Here is a 20288-nt window from a genome sequence, read left to right on the forward strand (position 1 = left end):
AATAATAGTCTGCTCACTCAGAACATGGCATACAGACTTATGAAAAATACCCAATCACTGAGACATGTAACATTTCACTGCCACACCGAACACTGAAGTGGAACCGAGGCTTGCAGCAGAAAGTGACTGATTACAATCTGGCAACAACCCAAGATTCTTGGATTTCCCAAATTTTAACCACACCATTATGGCTCACCTATATTACCATCGAGGGAGTACATGCAGGTTATGTAATTAACATAAGAACAATGAACAACTGGAACCAACTGAATGAAGCATTGCAGTTGTACAGACACCGACTTCATCTTCGGGAATATTTTGCTCTGTCCTGTCACCCAGATGTTGGCTTTTTGTCATTTTCCTAAATCACTTCAGGCAAATACCAGATATGTGCGTTCAGCAAGACCACAGCTAACCAACTGTCCTAGCCTCATAAAACATTCTGTGTGCATGTGTACTGGAGCTACTTGTATTCATAGTGTTATGGTGAGACATCTTACACCATCATGACAATTTCTGGGTTAAATAAGCACATACATAAAACAGAATGACATAGATCTGGTCTGCTGCTCTGGTCTGCTGCTATCTGCTCAAGCAGTCTATGAATGATAAAGTACAGAGGAAAATCACAGGTGTATCAGTAATGGTAACGCTAATGCAAAAAGAATGGATAGGAAGATCTGTTACGACTAGACCTCTAACAATATATAACAGCAAATAATCACCACAGAGACTTTTTTAAAATAGTGCAAACTTACATTTTTTTCATCAGATTCAGACTTCTTTTTCATTTCACTCATAGCCACACGTCTCCGTATCATCTTCACCTCCTCTTCTGGACGGATGCGCATCATCATCTCTTCTATGATTGGTCGTATTTGTGGATTACACACACTGGATAGTACAACATGCTATTACGATTGGTTTGCCGTGTTAAAAATAAAAGTTAATAGTCAAAGAAATAATATAAATACAAAAGTTACAAGACATCAGAAAATATCAGGGTATTTACAAATATTTAGCAAATTACACAGCACAGTAGTGTCACCTAGTGAAATGCACAGTTACCACTGTTTTAAAGTTTTTCATTTGTTACTGTTAGAAAAAACAGCTCAGAAACAGACGAACAACTAGAATGACAACAGCACAACCAGTGTTCGGCTGTAGTGAACTGTTTAAATACAAACAAATATGAACCTAGACTATACTAGATGCCAGTCTTACAACAACCTTTACTTAGCATTCGCATTCATTGCTTTCATCAACTCGACCAAGTTATCACCTTTCACCCTAAACTAGACTTCAGGCTACTGCTACAGAACTGTGTCATCACAACCAATCAACCCCACTTCAGCACGACACCAGTTGTACCATACTCATTCTAGCAGCTCACCAGAAACTGGCTAAGGTTTTTCAGCTTGCATTTAAGGAAACTTGCGAAAAATGGAAATTGTGTGTGAGAGATTTGTTATATGACTTAACAATTTTTGTAATGGCCAAAATCAACAACCGTGCCTCAAATCCTATTGTTCAACTTTTGATAATCACCTTCACAGATGGCTGTTTACAATTCATCACAAACATGATTCTGTGAGAAGTAAATTATGTTAAGATGAGATCCGGAAGGACTGGCACATGACTTATTGTGATACATCCCAAGGCACGATGAGACTGCAACGTATTTGATTTTGCATTAACATCTAGCTATGAAAAAGTCCCAACAAATGCCACAAAACTGAAGTGTCAATTACTGTAAGGAAATGCTTAAAAAATTCTATCAACGGGAAGCAAGATGTCGATACAAAATCCTAACAGGAGACAAAACTGTCATATTCCAGAAACTAAGTAACGATCACTTGTTTGTGTGTCCGAGTCAAAGTGAGACAAAGAGGTTTACGACAATTACTGAAGTAGAAAAAATAAATTAGAAACTAGAATGCAGATTACCATGGCTGGCTGATCATGAGAATAGAAAGGAGAAGAGAGCCACTCTGCATTACATTAAAACCACCACCCTAAAAGCCGTACAGTGGAGGACACAGAGGGACAAAGGACATACCCTAAAACTCATATCAAATGATAAAACACACCCTCACAAATAGAACATAGAACTAAAGCTACTGTTGGAGCATTGTCGCCTAACACTGAAGGTAGGGTGCTGGGAAATTTAAAAGTCCGCCACAGACCGGCTAAAAGTGGGCAGTCCAGCAAGAGGTGAACGACTGTAATTTGGAAGCCACAGCGATATTGAGGTGGGTCCTCGTGACGGAGGAGGTAACTAGGTGTGAGCCACGTACGGTCGATACGGAGTCGACAAAGAACAACTGATTCTATGCAAGACGCCCGCAGGGAAGACTTCCACATATTCGCAGTCTCCTTAATGACACAGTTTGTTGTGCATACTGTTACGTCACTCCGTCTCCCAAAGCTGAAAAACCTTGTGACATAAGACAGAACACACGGCAGTTTCATCAGAGATACCCATTTCCAGGGGAGGTTTCCGCATAGCCTGTCAACAAGTTCGTTACCTGGGATTTCAACGTGTCCTGGGGTCCACACAAACACCACTGAACAAGTGGACCGTTCCCAGGCAGACGTGGCCTCCTGCATGTTTGCTACTAAAGGATGGCGAGGATAGCACTGGCCGGTAGCTCGGAAGCTGCTCAGGGAGTCAGAACAGAGAGGAAACTGCTTACCAGAACAGGAACGAATGTACTGAAGTGGATGAGATATGGCCACCAGCTCTGCAGTAAATACATTGCAGCTGGCAGGCAAGGAATGCTGTTCAATATGGTCTCTGAACATAGGCGAAGCTAACATTACCATCAGCCATCGAGTAAACAACTTCGGAGTCCCAGTACACGTCAAGAATTGAGAGGAAGCGACAGCAGAGAGCGTCGGGGTTAAAATGGTCCTTAGGGCCGTGCAAAAGGTCCAAACAACGCTTCGGCCGAGGTATACACCGTGGAGGTGTACGTGAATGGACCTCAAGCAGAGATGGTAAAGAGAAGGACTCCAGTTCAGAGAGAAGGGATCACACGCGAACCGAAATCGTGAGCCCTAATGTTGGCCACCGATGCGGGAGGTAAACTGCTGCATGCGGGAAAAGAAGACAGTAATTCAGATGCTCAGAGGAGCTACGAATGTGTGCAACAAAACTGTCAAGAAGTTGTGCACATCAGATCCACAATCGAGGGACTCTGGCCTCCACCAGGACACTGGTCACCCGACTCTTTCTAAAAGCTCCTGTCGCTAGGCAAATGCCACAGTGGTGCACTGGGTTGACTAAACGCAATGCTGAGGGCACCACCGAGCCGTAAACCGGACTCCCATAGTGAAGGCAGGATTGAACAAGGGCTCTGTAGAGCTGCAGCAACGTAGAGCGATCTGCACCCGAGTTGGTGTTGCTCAGGCAGCGGAAGGCACTGAGATGCTGCCAGCACTTCTGCTTACGCTGACTAAGTCAATTGAGCTTCTGGATGTCCTAAGAATCACTATATCTTCACTACAGTGAGTGGATCATCAATAAGATGAAGTTCAGGTTCCGGACGAATGGTACGACGCTGACAGAAGTGCACGACACACGACTTTGCGGCAGGAAACTGGAAGCTGTGGGCTAGCGCCCATGACTGTGCCTTGTGAATGGCACCCTGCAGGTGCTGCTCAGCAACACCAGTACTGGAGGAGCAGTACAAAACGCAGAAGCCATCTGCATACAGAGAAGGGGAGACCGACAGCCCTACAGCTGCTGCTAAGCCGTTGATTGGCACTACAAAATTGAGACACACTCAATACGGAGCCCTGAGGAATGCCATTCTCCTGAATATGAGGGAGGGGGGTGGGGGGGGGGGGGGCGGATTATGGGAGGCACCAACCTGGACACAGAGAGTACGGAGCTAGAGGAAGTTTTGGATAAGTGGAGACCCCACTTATACAATGTGGCAAGGATATGATGTCACCAGGTCGTGTCAAATGCTTTACGGAAGTAAAAAAAGACAGCAACCAGATGTTGGCATCTGAAAAAAGCTGTTTGGATGGCAGACTTGAGGGACACAAGATTAGCAGTGGTAGAGTGACCCTGGCAGAAACCGCCCTGACATGGAGCTATTAGGCCATGTGACTCCATCTCCCAACCCAACAACAAACACACAATATGTTCCAGCAGCTTATAAAGAACATTGGTAGGGCTGATGGTCCAATTACTATCCGCATCAAGTGGGTTTTTACTGGGTTTGAGCAGTGGAACGACAGTGTTCTCCCGCCTTGCGATGAAAAGATGCCATCACACAAGATCTAGTTGAAGATGATGAGGAAATGGCACTTGTAGTCAGAAGAGAGATCATCTGAATGCGGATCCAATCCGGCCCACGAGCTGTGCCGGGTCAATGTGCAAGTGCGCTGAGGAGCTCCCACTCCATAAATGGAGCGTTAAAGGGTTCACTGTGGCGTGTAGTGAATGAGAGGACTTCCCTTTCCACTCGCCGTTTCAGGGTGCAAAAGGCTGGGGGGGAGGGGGGTGTAGTTCTCCAACGCAGAGGTTCAAACACAGTGCTCGGCATTCGCGTTTGCGTCGGTACAGAGCACGCCATTGATGGTAACACCAGGGACACCTGTTGGGGTCTGGTACCCAAAAAGACATCTGATCTTTGTCCAGACATGGGAAGGTGACATATGGCACCCAATGGTCGACACCTACCTCTACCAACACTCCTGTTTCCGTCGTTTTACAAGCTGGCATACACGGGTACGGACTCGCTTAAAGGCTATCAGATACTGTAAAGAGTGCCGCTCATGTCACTGTAGAGCTTGCCAACTAATTGCCTAATTGCCTCAGTAATTTCCGGCAACCACCAAGGGACTGTTTTTCGCCGGGGAGGGGGGGGGGGTGGGTAGGGGGGGGGGGGCACCCTAAAGAGCGAGGGATCACCTGTTCAACCGTCACATCGATGTTACCATGTCAGGGAGAGTTTAAGTTAAAGTTTCCCAATCCACCTTGTTTAAAGCCCATCTGGGCAGGCATCTGTGGGCCTGACGCAGGGGCAGTGACAGGAAGATGGGGAAGTGGTCACTACCACACAGGTCGTCACGTGATCTCCAGTGGATAGATGGGAAAAGTCCTGGGCTGCGAATTGATAAATCAATGGTCAAGTAACTAAGTAACCACACTCAAATGTGTGGCAGGCCCAGTATTTAGGAGGCAGAGATCGAATTGCGTCAGTAAAGTTTCAACAGCTCTGCCTCGGCCAGTAACCACGGTGCCACCCCACAAGGGGTTATGGGCGTTAAAATCTCCCAAAAGTAGGAAAGGTTTAGGGAGTTGATAAATCAGTGCATCTAATACATTCAGGGGTACTGCACCATCTGGAGGGAGATATACGTTGCAGACAGTTATTTCCAGTGTCATCCATATTCTGACAGCCACAGCTTCAAGAGGGGTTTGAAGGCACACATTTTCACTACAGACCGAGTTTACGACATAAATGTGAACTCCACCCGACACTATTATAATAGCTACGGTTCATATAATATCCCTTATAGTTGCAGGGGGCAGGTGTCTGCATTGCCGGGAACCAGGTTTCCTGCAGGGCAATGCAGAAAGCAGGTGTAAAGCTTAACAGTTGCCATAGCTCAGCCAAGTGGTGCAAAAAACTGCCGCAATTCCACTGGAGAATGACATCAGCGTGCGACTGGGAAGGTTTGGAACGTTCAATGAGGCAGTTTATGCCTCAGGGTCACCTGCTGCCACCGACTTTTTGCCTGAGCAGTCTATATCCATTGTGTGTGAGGGTCCAGCAGAGCTTTTAGGAAGCAGTGGTGTGGGCGCCACCACAAGTTCCTTGTTCTTGGGGGTCTTCTTTTCTGATTTCTCGTACTGTTCCTTGGGTTTCCCTGGCTGGGAGGACTTCACTGATTTAGTCTCTGGGACTGAGGATGAGTGTGAAGCCCTACAACCAGCTGCTTTTGGGCTCTTCAGCCACTGGCAGGTGTCACCTTTCCCACTAGCAGAAACCTGGAAGAAAGTGACCAAAGGGACCCCTTCCTGGTGAGAGGAGCCGAAGAGGCCTTACGCTTCTCTGGCTCAGAAGTGGAGACTGAAATCCCTGATGGTTGGGGAGGGAGGGCGGAGGGTTGTTGCACCCGAAGTAGGTGGTGCGGGAGCACGGGCACCTCCCGGCCGCAGCAAAGGCCACCTGGCATGATGGCCATTGCCGGGAGTCCTGATGCCCCAGGGTGAGTGGCATCTACTCCTTGGCACACGTGGGGAGTTAACGGTGGAGGCATCAACCGACAGGGTACATGGCAGCCCCACCACAACGGACATGCTTCAGTGCTGGATATGAGGTGCAAAGAATTCGATGGTCATCATCGGTGCAGAAAACTACACTGCATAGTGGGTGGAGGAAAAAAATCACAAAGGTGTCCTCACCCAAGAGATGGAGGATGAGTGGGACTGCAATGCCAGAACAAGGAAGTTGGCTATATATCTCGATGCACGATGGACACGAAGCACCATGTAAGGTGCCCTTACCCAACTGGCTTGCTCGTCAGGAAAATTTTGAAAAATGGAGGTCAAACCCTACAGAGGACCATCACAAAGGTCAAAAAGCATGAGACTCCTTTTAGTTGCCTCTTATGACAGGCAGTAATACCTTTGACCTATTCTAGCCCCCGGACCTGCAAGGGGGCACACACTATTCATAATAAATTATTCTTATGTTATACCATTTTCTGCTGTTGTTGGTATTACCATATACTCATCTGACCAAAAATCTTTGTCTTTTTTATTTCCCTTCACTCACCACTACTACTATATTTAGATTGAGCCTCTGCATTTCCCTTTTCAGTATTTTCTAGCTTCCATGCCACATTTGAACTTCTGAAATTCAATGGCCAAACTCTTAGAATGTTATCCTTTCATTGATTATTGAAGCTTTTTCTCAAGGTCACCTTCCCCTACGGCAATCCCCTCCCAGAGATCTGAACAGGGGACTAGTCCAGAATCTTTTGGCAATGGAGAGGTCATCATGACACACTCACTTACAGGCCACATGTCCTGAGGATACAAGTTATGTGCCTCTAATGCAGTGGTTTCCTTTGCCTTCTGCATCCTCATGCTGTTTATCATTGCTGATTTTTCTGCCTTTAAGGGCAGTTACCCACCCCAGTTGCTCTGAACCTCTGTCCACTCCTCATCCTTTTGAGAAGGCCGACCATTGAAAGAATGAGGGTGGCTTGTTATGCCGGAAGTCTTTGGCTGACAATCACGATTATTAATCAAATTTAAGTGGTGGCATGTTTCGAACCTGGGACCATGGACAGTTTGATTAGTACTCACAGGTACTACCCCTAGACAACAAGTGCACCACATATGTCCCATCATTAAGCAGACATGCCATCTTGCTATTGCAATGACAAATGATTACATGTATTGTCATGTTAAAGCTTCAACATAGAGATTCTCATGCAACAATCTGGAAGTGACAATACAGGAAATAAATTTCCTGTACAAGTCCATGATCATTGTGAATATTCCACAAATAAAAACATCAGCATCACTTAATATATTTATTTACAATGCTATTTCAGCTAATTCCATCATAAAAACTAACTCAAATTAAAAGAACAGAATTGCATGTCCATTACAAAAAATGGTAGAAAGTAACTGAAGGTTTCGTGACAGACTGCTGGCGACAAACAGACTACTGCTGGCACACAAACAGACTACTGCACACAGACTGCTCGGTTTGGTGTAGTTATTTCCGGTGCAGTTCTCTCGTTACTATCTGCAACAGTCATTCACTGCTGCAAGGGAATCCAGGGTCTGTTCACCTTGAAGCTTTCTTCTTTCTTGTTGAAGCTGGTGTCATGTTGCGTATTTCTATGGCGTCTCCGAACAAGGTGGTGTGATAGCTAATCTCTACACAAGTAACTTCTGTGTCAGCAAATTTTACTATGTGGCTGGTCTCATGCTCTGCCAGACAAATTTCTGCACCTGCCCCAACCTGCAATGCCGCTTATTTTACGTGGTCCTGGTGTTCATTGATCATCCTGTCATTCCAATACAAACTTTTCCACATGTACATAGTACGCATTGTGTGTGACTGAGCACAGTAAAATTCATCGAAATGGAAGTTACTGCTGTAGACAAGAGCTATCACACCTGCTTGATCAGAGCAGCTACAGAAATACACAAACACGGCACTAACTAACAAGAATGAAAAACACCTCAAGGTGAACGGATCCTGAATTCCCATGCTGCAGAACGACTGCTGCACATAGCAAGCTAAGAACCACACCGGAATTTACTACGGAACAAGGTCCTTGGACATCTGCACACAAGGTACATAAAATCTACAGCTGCGAGCTCGACTCCACTACACTCCGCCACCAGCAATGGAGGATGAAGCTTTGACAATGCCAGCCACTTTTACTGGCAAAACATCAGAAAAATTATGAATCGTACATCAGCTGAAGAACCCAAAACAAAAGCCAACAGACAGCATGTCATAAAATATCATGCTACAAGGATGATATATTAGATGTTACAAATTTTTACACTACTGGCCATTAAAATTGTTACACCAAGAAGAAATGCAGATGATAAACAGGTATTCATTAGACAAATATATTATACTATAAATGACATGCGATTACATTTTCAAGCAGTTTGGGTGCATAGATTCTGAGAAATCAGTACCCAGAACAACCACCTCAGGCCACAATAACAGCCTTGATACACCTGGGCACTGAGTCAAACAGAGCTTGAAAGGGGTGTACTGGTACAGCTGCCCATGTAGCTTCAACATGATACCATAGTTCATCACGAGCAGTGACTGGCGTATTGTGAAGAGCCAGTTGCTTGGCCACCATTGACCACACATTTTCAGTTGGCGAGAGATCTGGAGAATGTGCTGGCCAGGGCAGCAGTTGAACATTTTCTGTATCCAGAAAGTTCCGTACAGGACCTGCAACATGTGGTCGTGCATTACCCTGCTGAAATGTAAGGTTTCACAGGGATCGAATGAAGGGTAGAGCCACAGGTCTTAACACATCTGAAATGTAACTTCCACTGTTCAAAGTGCCGTCAATGCGCACAAGAGGTGACCGAGACGTGTAACCAATGGCACCCCATACAATCACGCCGGATGATATGCCAGTATGGCAATGACAAATGTGCGTTCACCACGATGTCGTCACACACGGATGCGACCATCATGATGCTGTAAACAGAATCTGGATTCATCCGAAAAAATGACGTTTTGCCATTCGTGCACAAAGGTTCGTCGTCAAGTACACCAACGCAGGCGCTCCTGTCTGTGATGCAGCGTCAAGGGTAACCGCAGCCACGGTCTCCAAGCTGATAGTCCGTGCTGCTGCACACGACGTCGAACTGCTCGTGCAGATGGTTGTTGTCTTGCAAACGTCTTCATCTGTTAACTGAGGGATCGAGATGTGGCTGTACGATCCGTTACAGCCATGCGGATAAAATGCGTGTCATCTCGGCTGCTAGTGATACGAGGCCGATGGGATCCAGCACGGCGTTCCTTATTACCCTCCTGAACTCACCGATTCCATATTCTGTCAACAGTCATTGGATGTCGACAAATGCGAGCAGCAATGTCGCGCTACGATAAACTGCAATCGCGATAGCCTACAATACGACCTTTATCAAAGTCGGAAATGTGATGGTACGCATTTCCCCTCTTTACACGCGGCATCACAACAACGTTTCACCAGGCAACGCCGGTCAACTGTTGTGTATGAGAAATCGGTTGGAAACTTTCCTCATGTCAGCACGTTGTAGGTGTCACCACTGGTGACAACCTTGTGTGAATGCTCTGAGAAGCTAATCATTTGCGTATCACAGCATCTTCTTCCTCCCCCCAACGAACCATGGACCTTGCCGTTGGTGGGGAGGCTTGCGTGCCTCAGCGATACATATGGCCGTACCGCAGCTACAACCACAACGGAGGGGCATCTGTTGAGAGGCCAGACAAACGTGTGGTTCTGGAAGAGAGTCAGCAGCCTTTTCAGTAGTTGCAGGGGCAACAGTCTGGATGATTGACTGATCTGGCCTTGTAACACTAACCAAAACAGCCTTGCTGTGCTGGTACTGCGAACAGTTGAAAGCAAGGGGAAACTACAGCCGTAATTTTTCCCGAGGGCATGCAGCTTTACTGTATGGTTAAATGATGACGACGTCCTCTTGGGTAAAATATTCTGCAGGTAAAATAGTCCCCTATTCGGATCTCCGGGTGGGGACTACTCAAGAGGATGTCATTATCAGGAGAAAGAAAACTGGCGTTCTACGGATCGGAGTGTGGAATGTCAGATCCCTTAATTGGGCAGGTAGGTTAGAAAATTTAAAAAGGGAAATGGATAGGTTAAAGTTAGATATAGTGGGAATTAGTGAAGTTCGGTGGCAGAAGGAACAAGACTTTTGGTCAGGCAAATACAGGGTTATAAATACAAAATCAAATAGGGGTAATGCAGGAGTAGGTTTAATAATGAATAAAAAAAATAGGAATGCGGGTAAGCTACTACAAACAGCATAGTGAACGCATTATTTTTGCCGAGATAGACACGAAGCCCACGCCTAGTACAGTAATACAAGTTTATATGCCGACTAGCTCTGCAGATGACTAAGAAATGGAAGAAATGTATGACGAAATAAAAGAAATTATTCAGATAGTGAAGGGAGACGAAAATTTAATAGTCATGGGAGACTGGAATTCATCAGTAGGAAAAGGGAGAGAAGGAAACTTAGTAGGTGAATATGGACTGGGAGTAAGAAATGAAAGAGGAAGCCGCCTGGTACAATTTTGCACAGAGCACAACTTAATCATAGCTAACACTTGGTTCAAGAATCAAACGAAGATTGTATACATGGAAAAAGCCTGGAGATACTGACAGGTTTCAGATAGATTATATAATGGTAAGACAGATTTAGGAACCAGGTTTTAAATTGTAAGACACATCCAGGGGCAGATGTGGACTCTGACCACAATCTCTTGGTTATGAACTGCAGATTGAAACTGAAGAAACTGCAAAAAGGTTGGAATTTAAGGAGATGGGACCTGGATAAACTGAAAGAACCAGAGGTTGTACAGAGTTTCATTTTTTTTTTTTTTTTTTTTTTTGTGGTTTTAGGGCGCACAACTTCAATGGTCATTAGCGCCCTGACTACTCTAAGAATGCACCGCGAGGCACAAGTTGACAACAACAACTAAAAGGGGAAAACACGATAAAAGAGACTGACAGGCATAGGATTAAAAAACAACATCATCAAATGTCCTTAGCGAGGTTCGTCAAACTGATAAAACAAAGAACATGAGCAGCTGCTCGTGGGTCATCCGCTAAAATTGCATCGAAAGTATTAGGCAGTTTAAGATCGAGGCGCAGTTGGTTAAGATCTGGACAGGACATTAAAATGTGTCTAACCGTCAGCAAGTGCCCACATGGGCAGAACGGCGCAGGCGCAGCCGTCAGCAGATGGCGATGGCTGAACCGGCAGTGTCCAATTCGTAACCTTGCTAAAACGACCTCCTCCCGCCGAGAAGGGCGTGAGGAGGACGTCCAAGCCACGGGAAGAGGTTTTAAGGCCCGAAGCTTGTTGTCGGTAAGTGCAGCCCAATCGGCATGCCACAGCGACACAACGCGCCGACAAATGACCCTGCTAAAATCGGACGAAGGGACACAACAAGAAGCTGTCCGAGGCTGGAGGACCGCAGCCTTGGCCGCGGCACTCTGCAGCTTCGTTCCCAGGGATACCGACATGGCCAGGAACCCACATAAAGCTAACCGGCGGACCGACGTCCACCAGCCACTGAAGAGAGCGTTGGATCCGGTGTACGAAAGGGTGAACCGGGTACGGATCACTGAGGCTCTGGATGGCGCTCAGAGAATCTGAGCAGATGACATAAGCAGAATGTCGGTGGCGGCAGATGTAAAGAACAGCCTGGTAGAGGGCAAAGAGCTCAGCTGTGAAGACCGAACAATGGTCAGGGAGCCGGTATTTGAAACTTTGTGCCCTGACAATAAAGGAACACCCGACCCCGTCATTGGTCTTAGAGCCATCTGTATAAATGAAAGTCATGTTGATGAACTTCGAACGAAGTTCCAAAAAACGGGAGTGGTAGACCGAACCGGGGGTGACCTCTTTTGGGAGCGAGCTCAGGTCAAGGTGAACGCGGACCTGAGCCTGGAGCCAAGGTGGCGTGCGGCTCTCTCCCACTCGAAAGGTTGCAGGGAGTGAAAAATTAAGGTGTTGAAGGAGGCGACGAAAGCGAACTCCAGGGGGTAGCAGGGCAGAGACATACAACCCGTATTGAAGGTCAAGAGAGTCGTCAAAAAAGGAACGATAAGACGGATGGTCGGGCATTGACAGTAGCCGACAGGCATACCGACAAAGCAGTATATCGCGCCGGTAAGTGTGTGGCAATTCGCCAGCGTCAGCATGAAGACTCTCTACGGGACTGGTATAAAATGCTCCGATCGCAAGTCGTAAACCCCGATGTTGTATGGAGTTGAGGCGGCGTAAGATGGATGGCCGTGCAGAGGAGTATACGAAGCTCCCATAATCCAGCTTGGAGCGGACGATCGACCGATATAGACGAAGTAGGACGGTTCGATCCGCTCCCCACGACATACCACTGAGAACACGGAGGACATTTAAAGAACGGGTACAACGGGCGGCCAAATATGACACATGTGGAGACCAGCTAAGTTTCCTGTCAAAGGTAAGGCCTAAAAATTTGGTGGTCTCCACGATTGGGAGAGCAACGGGACCAAGTCGTAAGGACGGTGGGAGAAACTCTTTGTAGCGCCAGAAGTTAATACAGACCGTCTTCTCGGCAGAAAAACGGAAGCCATTGGCGACACTCCAGGAGTAAAGACGGTCAAGAGAACGCTGAAGACAGCGCTCCAGGACACGTGTACGCTGCGCGCTGCAATAGATGGTAAAATCGTCCACAAAAAGAGAGCCTGATACATCAGCTGGGAGGCAATCCATTATTGGATTGATCGCGATGGCGAACAGAGCGACGCTCAAAACTGAGCCCTGTGGCACCCCATTCTCCTGGCGAAAGGTGTCGGACAGGACAGAACCCACACGTACCCTGAACTGTCGATCCATTAAAAAGGAACGAATAAAAAGAGGGAGGCGACCGCGAAGGCCTCATGTATGCATGGTGCGGAGAATGCCCGCCCTCCAACAGGTGTCGTAAGCCTTCTTCAAATCAAAGAACACAGCCGCGGTCGGGCGCTTCCGCAAGAAGTTATTCATAATGAAGGTCGACAAGGTAACCAGATGGTCAACAGCAGAGCGGCACCTACGAAATCCACATTGGACATTGGTAAGTAGGCGTCGAGACTCGAGCAGCCAAACCAATCGAGAGTTAACCATTCGCTCCATCACTTTACAGACACAGCTGGTAAGTGAGATAGGTCGATAACTGGAAGGCAAGTGCTTGTCCTTCCCTGGCTTAGGAATCGGGACAACAATAGACTCGCGCCAGCATGCGGGACCATGTCCCTCAATCCAGATGCGATTGTATGTACGAAGAAGAAAACCTTTACCCGCAGGAGAAAGGTTCTTCAGCATCTGAATATGAATAGAATCAGGCCCTGGAGCGGAGGACCGTGATCGGCCAAGTGCGGTTTCGAGTTCCCGCATGGTGAATGGGGCATTATAACTTTCACAATTCGAGGAGCAAAAGTCAGGTGGCCTAGCCTCCTCTGCCTGTTTGCGGGGGAGGAAGGCAGGGTGGTAATGAGCGGAGCTCGAAACCTCGGCGAAAAAGCGGCCGAAGGCATTGGAGACAGCCTCAGGGGCCACAAGGACTTCATTCGCGACCTTCAAGCCAGAAACTGGGGAGTGGACCTTAGTGCCAGATAGCCGGCGCAGGCTACCCCAGACAACAGAAGAAGGAGTAAAACTGTTGAAGGTGCTTGTGAAAGCAGCCCAGCTGGCTTTCTTGCTTTCTTTAATAATACGACGACACTGAGCACGTAAACATTTATAATTAATACAATTCGCCACTGTAGGGAGGCGTTTAAAGGTGCGTAAAGCACGTCGACGAGCACGTAAAGCGTCTCTACATGCTGCGGTCCACCAGGGGACCGGTACGCGACGTGGAGAAGAAGTAAGGTGAGGGATGGAATATTCAGCAGCAGCGAGAATGACTTCCGTGAGGTGTGCGACCTGACGATCGTAGCTTGTGAAGGTTTGATCCTGAGAGGTCGCCCTGGAAGAAAAGAGCCCCCAGTCTGCCTTGGAGATGGTCCAACTAGAGGAGCACGGAGAGGGAGTATGCTGCAGGAGATGGATAACACACGGGAAGTGGTCGCTCGAATATGAATCAGCAAGTGCATACCACTCAAACCGGCGTGCAAGTTGGGGAGTACATATAGAGAGGTCTAAATGGGAATAGGTATGAGATGTGTCCGAAAGAAAAGTAGGGGCGCCAGTATTGAGGCAGACAAGATTGAGCTGGTTGAAAAGGTCTGCGAACAAGGAGCCCCTCGGGCAGGAGGCTGGAGAACCCCAAAGGGGATGGTGGGCATTGAAGTCTCCAGTTAACAAAAACGGTGCAGGTAGCTGAGCAATAAGTTGCATCATGTCTGTACACGTAACGGCAGAGGACGATGGAGTGTAAACGGTACAAAAGGAAAACGTAAAAGTGGGGAGAGTAATGCGGATGGCAACTGCCTGCAGGCCGGTGTGCAACGTGATGGGATCGTAGTAAATATCATCCCGGACCAGCAACATAACCCCTCCATGAGCTGGGATACCTACCACAGGGGGTAGGTCAAAACGCACAGAGGTGTAGTGTGCCAAGGCAATGTGATCGCATGGGCGTAGCTTCGTTTCCTGGAGGGCTACGACGAGCGGACGATGCAAGCGGAGCAGCAACTTCAAGTCCTCTCGGTTGGAGCGAATGCTGCGAATATTCCAGTGAATAAGTGCCATCGTAAGAAAAGGAAGAGGAGAGAAGGGGTCACCTCGAAGGCCGCTTAGGGCCTGGCTTCGAGCGAGCACTGCCGCCGCTATCAGTAGGCGGACAGTCATCGTCCATGGGGTCTATAGGGTCATCGGCCATCTCGGGAGGATGGCCGGGAGGGGGAGCTTCCTCCGCCGGTGAACGGCCAGATATACGGCTACCGGCGGTGCGGCCAGGCGAAACGGATGACGGCCTGGGGCGGCAACTGCTGGGTGGCGCAGGAGAAGAAATGCGCCGTGGCGGAGAAGGAGAACTGTGCTTCCTATGCGCCTTTTTGGAAGGACGTTTGGTGGAAGTACCGGTCGAAGGCTGGGAGGTCGAGGGACGGAGGAAGTCTGCACGGGATGGTTCCTTCTTGAAGGACCGTGCATCTGACTTCGGGGTCTTCGACTTAGCAGAAGCTGAGGAAGTGGCTGGTGTCTGGTGTGATGGGAGGAAGAGGAGACGTCGACCGCGCGATCTTAGCACTGGCCGAACGGACGACCGTGGTGCTGAAGGTCAGATCGCATGTCTGGGTTGCTACCTCCCGGGTAGTCCGAGGAGAGGCGAGGACAGTACTATATTTCCCCGCTGGGAGCAGCGTGGGCTTCCTACTAGCCAATAGCTTGCGAGCAGCCGAGGTGGACACTTTCTCTTTGACCCGAATTTCTTGGATGCAACGTTCGTCCTTATAGACAGGACAGTCGCGGGAGGATGCGGCATGGTCACCCTGACAGTTCACACAACGAGGAGACGGAGGTGGACAGTCACCCTCATGGGCATCCCTGCCACAAGTGACACATTTAGCCGCATTGGAACAAGACTGTCGAGTGTGATTGAAACGCTGACACTGGTAGCAGCGCGTAGGTGTCGGGACATAGGGGCGAACAGAAATAACCTCGTAGCCTGCCTTGATGCGCGATGGCAGCTTAACACTATCGAAGGTCAAGAAAAGTGTCCGGGTCGGTACAAGGTCGTTGTTGACCTTTTTCATGACCCGATGGACAGCCGTCACGCCCTGCTCAGCGGGGAAAGATTGAAGCTCCTCGTCAGTCAATCCGTCGAGGGAGCTAGTATAGACTACACCACGAGACGAATTCAAAGTTCGGTGGGCCTCCACCCGGACAGGGAACGTGTACAGGAGGGTGGCCCGAAGCAGTTTTTGTGCCTGAAAGGCACTCTCAGTTTCTAGTAATAAGGTGCCGTTACGCAACCTGGTACAAGATTTGACAGATCCGGCTATGGCATCAACGCCCTTCTGAATAACAAAAGGGTTGACAGAGGAAAAATCCTTTCCGTCCTCAGTGCGAGAAACTACGAGGAACTGTGGGGCAGGCGGTAGTACTTTTGTCACTGTTGGCTGGTCACGTTTCCGTTTTTGGGTCGAAGTCGAGACAGATGGAGTAGAATCCATTGCGGAGGAATCCCCCATGATTGCCAGCGTCTCCGATGGCGCGCTCCTTCCTTGTGGGGACCCTCTCAGAGGGCACTCCCGCCTTAGGTGAATGTTTACACCTCAGGTCACACCTCCCGAGAAACAGACGGAGGGACCAATCGGCATGGTCAGAAGGTATCAGCTCAGGCAATCACCCCTCCCCGGGCCTGGCCTTTACCAGGGGGTACGCGCGTGCCTTACATGTCTACCCAGGGCGGGGACTTACGCGTTACCCCGTCACCTAGTACGCGTGCGAACGCGTGGGTCGGCCTTCAGACACGCACAGGGAGGAAGGAAGAGGAGGAAAAAGAAGAGAGAGAGGGAGAAAGAGGACAGACTGTCTCAAACGCCAAGGCGGAGACCGAAGAAGGCAATGAGAAGGCAAGGAGAAGAAGGCAATGAGAAGGCAAGGAGAGAAAGGCAATGAGAAGGCAAGGAGAGAAAGGCAATGAGAAGGCAAGGAGAGAAAGGCAATGAGAAGGCAAGGAGAGAAAGGCAATGAGAAGGCAAGGAGAGAAAGGCAATGAGAAGGCAAGGAGAGAAAGGCAATGAGAAGGCAAGGAGAGAAAGGCAATGAGAAGGCAAGGAGAGAAAGGCAATGAGAAGGCAAGGAGAGAAAGGCAATGAGAAGGCAAGGAGAGAAAGGCAATGAGAAGGCAAGGAGAGAAAGGCAATGAGAAGGCAAGGAGAGAAAGGCAATGAGAAGGCAAGGAGAGAAAGGCAATGAGAAGGCAAGGAGAAGTCAAGGGAAAGAGTAAGGAAGACAGTGAGGTGGAGAATAGCAAAGAAAGGAACCAACAAAAGGAAGGAAGAAACGAGAAGTGAAAAACCAAAAAGACCACGATTATAGGTCGTGGAACCGTCCGTCTCCGGACGCAGGCGCTAACTACCCCCGTGAGGGGGATGGACTCCTTTTAGTCACCTCTTACGACAGGCAGGAATACCTCGGGCCTATTCTTACCCCGGACCCGCAGGGGGGGTACAGAGTTTCAGGGAGAGCATAAGGGAACAACTGACAGGAATGGGGGAAAGAAATACAGTTGAAGAAGAATGGGTAGCTCTGAGGGATGAAGTAGTGAAGGTAGCAGAGGATCAAGTAGGTAAAAAGACTAGGGCTAGTAGAAATCCTTGGGTAACAGAAGAAATATTGAATTTAATTGATGAAAGGAGAAAATAAAGCCGAGCTAGGGGAAGATCTGTTTGGATTCTGTAGAAATATTGGAACACATGAGGCAATACTGACCCTACGACTTATCTTAGAAGCTAGATTAAGGAAAGGCAAACCTACGTTTCTAGCATTTGTAGACTTAGAGAAAGCTTTTGACAATGTTGATTGGAATACTCTCTTTCAAACTCTGAAGGTGGCAGGGGTAAAATATAGGGAGCGTAAGGCTATTTACAATTTGTACAGAAACCAGATGGCAGTTATAAAAGTCGAGGGGCATGAAAGGGAAGCAGTGGTTGGGAATGGAGTGAGACAGGTTTGTAGCCTCTCCCCGATGTTATTCAATCTGTATATTGAGCAAGCAGTGAAGGAAACGAAAGAAAAATTCGGAGTAGGTATTAAAATCCATTGAGAAGAAATAAAAACTTTGAGGATCGCCGATGACATTGTAATTCTGCCAGAGACAGCAAAGGACTTGGAAGAGCAGTTGAACGGAATGGATAGTGTCTTGAAAGGACGATATAAGATGAACATCACAAAAGGAAAACAAGGATAATGGAATGTAGTCGAATTAAGTCGGGTGATGCTGAGGGAATTAGATTAGGAAATGAGACACTTAAAGTAGTAAATGAGTTTTGCTACTTGGGGAGCAAAATAACTTATGATGGTCGAAGTAGAGGATATAAAATGTTGACTGGCAATGGCAAGGAAAGCTTTTCTGAAGAAGAGAAATTTGTTAACATCGAGTATAGATTTTAATGTCAGGAAGTCGTTTCTGAAAGTATTTGTGTGGAATGTAGCCATGTATGGAAGTGAAACATGGACGATAACTAGTTTAGACAAGAAGAGAATAGAAGCTTTCAAAATGTGGTGCTACAGAAGAATGCTGAAGATTAGATGGGTAGATCACATAACTAATTAGGAGGTGTTGAATAGAATTGGGGAGAAGAGGAGCTTGTGGCACAACTTGACTAGAAGAAGGAATCTGTTGGTAGGACATGTTCTGACTCATCGAGGAATCACCAATTTAGTATTGGAGGGCAGTGCGGAGGGTAAAAATTGTACAGGGAGACCAAGAGATGAATACACCAAGCAGATTCAGAAGGATGTAGGTTGCAGTGGGTACTGGGAGATGAAGAAGCTTGCACAGGATAGAGTAGCATGGAGAGCTGCATCAAACTAGTCTCAGGACTGAAGACCACAACAACAACAACAGCAGCATCATCTTCCTGTCAGTTAAATTTCACGTCTGTAGCACATCATCTTCGTGGTGAAGCAATTTTAATTGCCAATATTATAAAAACCTGATTCAACAAACCTTACAACTTGCAAAAGTCAACATCAAAAACAAATGCCTAATCAGGGGACTATCTTGGCTCATAAAATGAAATAAATACATTAAGTTCCAGCTAACACCCCAATTAGGCATATATTTTTGACGCTGAACTGAACCTTGTTTTACAAATGGTTCAAATGGCTCTGAGCACTATGGGACTTAACATCTGTGGTCATCAGTCCCCTAGAACTTAGAACTACTTAAACCTAACTAACCCAAGGACATCACACACATCCATGCCCGAGGCAGGATTCGAATCTGTGACCGTAGCAGTCGCGCGGTTCCGGACTGCACGCCTAGAACCGCGAGACCTCCGCGGCCGGCAAACCTTGTTTTACAAATTCGGTGCATTAGCTTTTTACAATTATTTAACTTTTAATTATTTACCTTTTGTACCTTGATACTGAGTAGTGAACACTTGTCATTCTTTATGCGCATATAGTCTTAATTGCAGATCTGATGATGGCAGAAGCCAAAAAGTATTATAAAGGAAGAAATGTTAAGCAGCCAAGACTGTTTTATTCACAAAAATCTGTAAGTGCAGCAGAAACCCTGAACATATCAAATTAGTAGTTTAACTAAAAAGAAAGAAATTACCTCCACTGCCTTACAATAACAAGAAACATGTTTTTTACTGAAAGCATTTATACTTTTTTATGATGATATAATGGTTTCAAACAGGACTCAGCTTCAACTTCATACAGCATCTGACCTAATTATCTTTCAGTTAGAATGAGCAATCTTATCTACTGCTGCGTACTCTACTAAAAAACTTATATATCACTCACTTATATCACAAATGGCATTGTATATTGTACTTTATGTGTAGTAAGTCATGAAAAATTCTGTGATCTACAACCATGTTTTATCACACTCATGGGTGAAAGTTATGAAGTACCACCTCCCCCCCCCCCCCCTTATGTTTTTTGTAGTTAATGCACAGGACGTGTACACAGTGTATCAAAGTACTCTAAAGCCTGCTCATTACCTAAAACAGGTTTTCTGAATTTATCACACAGTTTAAGTTTTCATGGCAAAACTTACGATAAACAGGGCACAGTATTTTAAAAATGGCACAAACATTGGGCTATGCTACATAGCCACCTGCACAAATACCTATATTTAGCTTTCAGCTTTGTTGGCTACATCAACTCTTAACCAGAGTAACACCTTGCGACAAACCGAGACCTCTTGCTACACTATTACACTGTGCTGATTTTTGGTTTGGGGTTGGGGTATGTACTCTATCATGCACTAACCCACTAGGGATATATATAAAATTGTAAATAAATTTCATACAGTGAACATCTCATCAGCAATAAATAAATTCATCAGACATATTCAGCACCAAGAAACCAACAGGTCTGTTTC

At 47.0% G+C, this 20288-nt stretch overlaps 3 protein-coding genes across 4 annotated transcripts in view; 1 reads left to right on the plus strand and 2 right to left on the minus strand.

Annotated features, from left to right (window-relative positions):
- The window catches only part of LOC126109584 (uncharacterized), a 239864-nt gene that overhangs the window by 205211 nt on the left and 14365 nt on the right, over positions 1–20288 (plus strand). The gene's annotated exons all lie outside the window — the stretch shown is intronic.
- The window catches only part of LOC126109576 (uncharacterized), a 558983-nt gene that overhangs the window by 59512 nt on the left and 479183 nt on the right, over positions 1–20288 (minus strand). The window lies entirely within an intron of this gene.
- Positions 1–20288, minus strand: part of LOC126109579 (coiled-coil domain-containing protein 144A-like) — a 343757-nt gene that overhangs the window by 59422 nt on the left and 264047 nt on the right. The window contains exon 2 of one of the 2 annotated variants that reach the window (XM_049914613.1): positions 759–894. The exons of the other annotated variant lie outside the window; for it this stretch is intronic. Within the exon in view, the coding sequence (XP_049770570.1) occupies positions 759–894 (136 nt within the window). The remainder of the gene's footprint in view (positions 1–758; positions 895–20288) is intronic. 2 annotated transcript variants of the gene reach the window in all.

This window comes from Schistocerca cancellata, chromosome 12 (genome assembly GCF_023864275.1).
Source record: "Schistocerca cancellata isolate TAMUIC-IGC-003103 chromosome 12, iqSchCanc2.1, whole genome shotgun sequence".
NCBI lineage: Eukaryota > Metazoa > Arthropoda > Insecta > Orthoptera > Acrididae > Schistocerca > Schistocerca cancellata.